Raw genomic sequence first — 5,838 nt, 5'->3', positions numbered from 1 at the left:
TGGTTTGGCACTGCTTGAACGGCTTTTGGAAGTGCCCATTCGAGTTGGGTCTGGCTTTGGGTTTCCCCCCGTCCCCCCTCGAAAGACAGACATTTGATCTGCCCTGTCAGTGGCCCAGAGCCATGTCAAATTGTGTTTGGACACGATGTTTGTATATATCGTGTCAGTGGATCCACTCAAGTGGATCTAATGCACTGTGAAATGAGACAGGCATTAGCAAGGATCTTTTCAGATCTGCTATACCCTTTGGCAGAGAGAGAGATAACTCTTTGAATGCCCATTACTTTGGAGTAAAGAGAACTAATTGGATTTTAAATTGTTGGCAATGATTGGTGGTATTTTATTTGTTGAAGACTGAAATCTGTATAGACTTACCCATGGATCAATGGAGAGTTGCTTTGGTTCTTTGGTACAGTCTTCAAATAGTCGTAGTCGCGCACTAAAAACGGATTGAGAGAAAATACAACTAAATTATATTTAAAATAATTAATTATATATTATATTTTGTATCTTTTACTAGGCGGCAAGCTTTAAAGACAAAACCGACTCACCCAATACGAGTAAAATTCAAATTAAATAAAGATATATTTATTAGATTTCAAAGAAAATAATATTTCCACATTTTTAGGTTCTTTAAGACCTGGACTTGATCTACTTCAAATTTCGTAATATTCTTCAAGAATAGAGCCCTTTTATCCCATCAGTTTCTCGGTTTGGATAACCTTTTGGGGACTTTCAATGCTTTTCAATCCTATTTTTTAGACAAAGATCTAGTTTTGATCTATGCTTCAATGATTTTTCCACGATATCATTTAAAAATATTTCTCGTCCCCACAATTAATCAAAAAATAATTCTGTAAACAGAAAAAATAAACTAAATTGCAGAATGTTGCGCCTTTTCCGTGGTCTTGCGGGGCAATTGGTGAACCGACGTCGTTTGGGCCTCATTCCCCAAACCGAAACGAAGAATGGAGCAGTCAAGGAGTTGAAAGAGCCAAAAAATGGAGAGATGGAGCTAAAGGAAGCAGTCAAGGGAGAGATGGAGCTGAAGGAAGCAGTCAAGGGAGAGATGGAGCTGAAGCAACCTCCACCCAAAAATCAGGAGCTAAACCAACCAATCCTTAAAGAGCGGGAGCTAAACCAACCAATCCTCAAAGGTCAGGCGCTAAAGCAACCAATCCTCAAAGGACAGGCGCTAAAGCAACCAATCCTCACCATGAATGAAGTGCAACAATCCCTCCATAAAGAGAAAGAGGAGCCACTGCCCAAACCCGACGAATCCAAGCTGAGCGAACGATATCTGAAGTTCCGGGAAAAGCTACGATCGGAGGCGCCCGTGACGTGCCTGCCGAAAGGTGCACCACATCCGGCCCACGAGAAAGATCCCCTGGTGCCGTGGCCCAACAATACCAATCCACATACCGGAGAAGTCGGTGGACCGGCGGGACCAGAGCCCACACGCTATGGCGACTGGGAGCGCAAGGGACGCGTTACAGATTTCTAGACAAAAAACAAAAGAGACAATGAAATTTTCACCTCTGTTTGGACAAATTTTGTGATTTATTAGACGTGTTAACAACAGAAGCACTTCAAATTTGTTACACTTGAGTATGGCATTTCTCCGGGCTTCGGGCCTCGGGCCACAGTAGCCAACGGGTGGTGGATCGGTGGATCAAGATGGGAATGGTGGAGAGATCCCTTTCAATCTGTCACTGGTTCTGCTTCTGCGAAGGCATTACATAAATTTCCATTGTGTGATTTCTTTGTGGTTTCTGGTTTATGTTCATGAATTGATAGTCCCCTGCACCGACCCCGACCCCGGCCCCTTCTTTCGTTGTCTATCGAAAGGGTTCTCAGAATAGAGTGCTGGCTGGGGTCTACCTCCATTATTTATGGTTCAGAGGCACACAGAATCGTGCCCAAGTTGAAGTGGAGTGTGGAATCGTTTCGATTCATTTGAAATTAAGGCGACAGTTTACGTGATTTTTATTAGAAAAACTTCTGGTTGCCATCTAATTTTGTAGCCCGAGTGCGTCGGAGAAAGGGGTTTCTAAATGCCATAAATTTCTTCGTTAAGGCCCTGCCTTCTCTCTGTCCCTAAAAACATTTTTGTGGTTTGTTCGAAAAAAGATTTGCAGCTGTTTTGTGGTCTCTAGACTGGATACAAATAGAAATTATTGAAATGCCAACAAAAGCTTCTAAATCTTAAGAAAGAGAGGGTTCTTGCTTGGAATAAGTATACTTTATTTAAGTAAAATCGAAAACAATCTTTTTGGGATCCCAATGAACGGCATAAGCAATTCTGTTATTCAGGAAACCGATGATCATTGCCCTTAGAAGGCAGCGCTTGCCTTCTCTTCCTCATGGGCAATATTCTACGGGCTTTTGGAGTCCTGAGAGCAGAGGTGATGCGATAGGTTTCGACCTTCGAGAACTGTAGCGATCCTCCGCGTTAGCGATTCTTCAATTGAGGCAGAGTTGGACACAGAACACCGCAAAGACCCCCCTGATGAGACCTGATAAGGCGGTGATGAGCCAGGCTGAGGTTTTGCCTATGGTTTTGTATTTTGGTTCGATTGAATCAAGGCATCATTTAAAAAATGGTGTCATATCCAAAAACTTTCACACTTTCATATGCAGATAAGCCTCCTAAAATACTACCCATCGACGAGCTTTGGTAACTAGCCAACGTTACTCTGAAACTCCTCCGTTATCCAGCCAATTCCATAGCCAATTGGCGGGCAATGAGTTGAGATATCTCAGCCTGTTCCAGTCAATCGCCTTAGACATATCCCACACCCCCATATCATTACAAACTATTTACACGTTAAATCAAATGCCGATGTCGGCAGATCGCCAAAGTCAAAGATCAATCACAAGCGAACAAAATGGGGAATCAACGATGAAAACCTAAAGAAAAAGAAAAAGAAAAAGGAAAAACAAAAGATAAATTCCGCATAAATTCCAGGAAATCCACAAAATGCTTTAATGTACAACAAAACCGAAATACCAAACGAAATTACATCCAGCAAAAACCATCCGACAACTTGCTCAATAGACGCGCGAAGAGACGACTTCCTCTACCCCAAAGTCATCCATCAAATGCGATTTTCCCCGACCAAGCGGATCGATGGGAGCGGGGGCGGAGGCGGGGGGCAGGGGCAGCAGTAATTATTTCGTCTATTTTATTTTTAAACGAAATTAACGTGTTGTTGCTGTTGTTGTTAATGTGTTTTTATTACGTGAAAAGTAAGAAAAACACACGCACACCGACACCGACAGCGACTCTTCTCGAAATCATTTTATAACCCCCTACCAAAAAAAAAAAAACCGATCCTCCATGCTGCGCGGTCTGCGTCGCAAAGTAGTAGGCGCTGATTGATAGAACAAAGTGAAAATCAAATAAAAAACAAAACATAAAATCCTAGGCAAAACCCGAAAAAAACCCATTCCCACATTCCCTCACCGACTGTGTTGTATGCCACATTGCGGTGCAAGATCAAAGACCGCCCCTCGATCTGTAATGACAGCTTTGATCATTGTTTTGCCTTTGATTTTTTCCGGTTCGGTTGCCTTTTCTTTCGCACTCTCTTGGGGATCTTTTCGGCCCAATCTGGCCCATCCCATCCGATCCAATCCAATCCAATCCGATCAGATCAGTCTCTTTGCCTCGCCTGTTGGCCTGAGTACTTGGAAAGTGTTGGGAATGGGTGGGAACGCGGACTGTTTACGATCAATTTCGCGCCTACTTGAGAGATTTTTTTTTGCTTTTGGCTGAAGATCGACAGAGATCGTTTGCTCCAGAAAGGGGAACTACAAAATTTCGGATATGCATGAGAGAAACACGAAAGGCAATTACTGAAGGAATGGATAGAATAAATTATTCGGCAATGAATGTTCATACTCTTAGGGTAATTACAGGGTATATTTCAGGGCGAATTTAAGCCTACCCTCAATAAGATATCTCCAAGATAAATGATCTAATTAAAACCTTCACTTTCCCAGACATATTCCATTAAGCACTCAATCAAAAGAGCTTTACGAAATACCCCCAAAAACCATGATTCATACTTTAAAATCTACTTCCAAAAGATAATTGATAAATATTTCAATATATTTCGTAATTTATGCACTGAAATCGAGACACCTGACTCTGATTGATATCGCTTAAGTGATTACAAAACGCTCAAGCCGATAACCATTCAATCATTCATTGATAAATTGTATTAAATAAAAGCCACAAATCGATTCTCAAAAAACAAAAGGAAAAACAAGGTAAAATTCAATAAGCTAATCAATCGGCTGTATAAAAATTCTCAGAATTAAGCAAATAAAAAGAAAAGGAATAAAACAGGTGCCAAAGTAAATTTATTGTCTAACAAAAATATATTTAAAATTCTGAGAAGATTTAAAATGTTCCAAGTTGCCAAAAGTGTGTGTACGGAAACAGTGCTATGTCATGGGCAAATAATATTTCACACAGGAACGAAAATGTAAGAAAAATTACCACTGCCACGGATCGGGGGATGGGGGGTGATTGGGTGTTTCGGAAGTGGAAAATCAACAATATATATGACCAACTATTATGTTATTGTGTGAACGTGCAGTGATTCCACCAGCCAGGCTTTTGTTCACGTGCAACATATTTTGTGGAGAGAAGAGAACCCACCTTTCCAGGGTAGCCGTCTGTCTTGGGGGCGGCTGAACGGGTGGATGGGTGGATGGTTGAATGGGCGTCTTATCGAAGCGTATAACATATATCATTGACACTTTGACATTGCCAGGGCGGCGAGGTGCGAGGCGAGGTGGAGAGGTCCATGGAGAGGCCATGACCAACAGGATTTTAGTACTTTTCAAAATGGCACTTAATCATGGCAGCCGCCTGGCGCAGGAAAATGCGGAAACTGGCAACAAGGACACACACACCGAAGACGTAATCGCATGTGTTCACGCTTGAAAGGATAACGACGACATGGTCGGGAATTGGTATTGGGAACTCCTGCTGACTTCCACACTCACTCTGCCTCTGCCTCTCTCTCTCTATCGACCAAAGCGAAACAAGATTAATGACTTGGCAAAAGGAACTCTCTGTGGGAGAGAGTGTGTGTAGCCTGGGTGGCTGCTGGCTGGCTGCTCCTTTTCTGGCATTCGATAAATTGTTTGCTACTTGGACTGTCATTAGTCGAAAAGTTTGTTTGCTATTGTGTTAAGTGTTATTTGTGTGCTCACGTCCAAGTGTGGCTCTTTGGCATTTCTCTTCTTCCTCTGTCGTTTATCACTTTCGCTTTTACTCCTCCTCGGCCGTAAGTTCCGCCTGTCATAGATGACTCACACCTTCTCTGATGACCGCAACAACAACAACCGAAAAAAAACAACAAAAATTTGTGAAAAATTGAGTCAAGTTCAGGAAATATAAAGAAACTAATGATCGCTGAGTGACTTGGTGGAAATCTATCTACTAGATTTATTGTCTTTGGCAGAGAGAGGGGTTCCTAGCGGATGACACTAGCCAGGCAGGCGGCTAGGGATTTATCATGGAAATGCTGGGAATGTGTAGAGAATGATAGGGGGTTTAATGTGGGTAGGGAATAGTTTGTGTTATTTCAAATCAACAGATTCTGTGGCATTCACAGTGTGAAATGTGTTCATGCTGAGTCATAAAGTAGGATCATATTCGATGGATCATTATTGTTAGCTAGAAGGAACGAATGAACCTGGCTTTTGAACCATTCGAATGCTGTGTACTTGTGGCCTTTCAAGTAGAACTTACAAATAGCCTGAAGCCACTTTCAAAAGCCACCCACTACCAAAAAACTCTCTTGTCTTTGTTTTAAAATC

The 5,838-nt window shown here is 42.1% G+C and overlaps 1 protein-coding gene and 1 long non-coding RNA gene across 2 annotated transcripts; both read left to right on the top strand.

Moving 5' to 3' along the window:
- The first annotated feature begins 853 nt into the window (after positions 1–853).
- On the top strand, positions 854–1,590 carry LOC4817878 (uncharacterized). The gene is made up of 2 exons (XM_033380692.1): positions 854–1,101; positions 1,132–1,590. The coding sequence occupies exons 1-2, from the start codon at positions 887–889 to the stop codon at positions 1,502–1,504; spliced, it is 588 nt and encodes a 195-aa protein (XP_033236583.1). The 5' UTR covers positions 854–886; the 3' UTR covers positions 1,505–1,590.
- Positions 1,591–3,378: 1,788 nt separating this feature from the next.
- Positions 3,379–4,085, top strand: LOC117184063 (uncharacterized). Its single transcript, XR_004469241.1, has 2 exons — positions 3,379–3,911; positions 4,006–4,085. It is a non-coding gene; the product is annotated as an uncharacterized lncRNA (long non-coding RNA).
- Positions 4,086–5,838: the final 1,753 nt, after the last annotated feature.

Source organism: Drosophila pseudoobscura, chromosome 4 (assembly GCF_009870125.1).
Source record: "Drosophila pseudoobscura strain MV-25-SWS-2005 chromosome 4, UCI_Dpse_MV25, whole genome shotgun sequence".
Classification (NCBI taxonomy): domain Eukaryota; kingdom Metazoa; phylum Arthropoda; class Insecta; order Diptera; family Drosophilidae; genus Drosophila; species Drosophila pseudoobscura.
The sequence above is the reverse complement of the archived record's forward strand: the minus strand, read 5'-3'. Positions and strand labels throughout refer to the sequence as shown.

Bases quoted from the DNA above. Each gene is read 5' to 3' on its own strand.
- LOC4817878 (XM_033380692.1), top strand. From the start codon at position 887: ATGTTGCGCCTTTTCCGTGGTCTTGCGGGGCAATTGGTGAACCGACGT. The intron at 1,102-1,131 runs GGAGCTAAACCA...CCTTAAAGAGCG, and splicing joins CAACCTCCACCCAAAAATCA to GGAGCTAAACCAACCAATCC.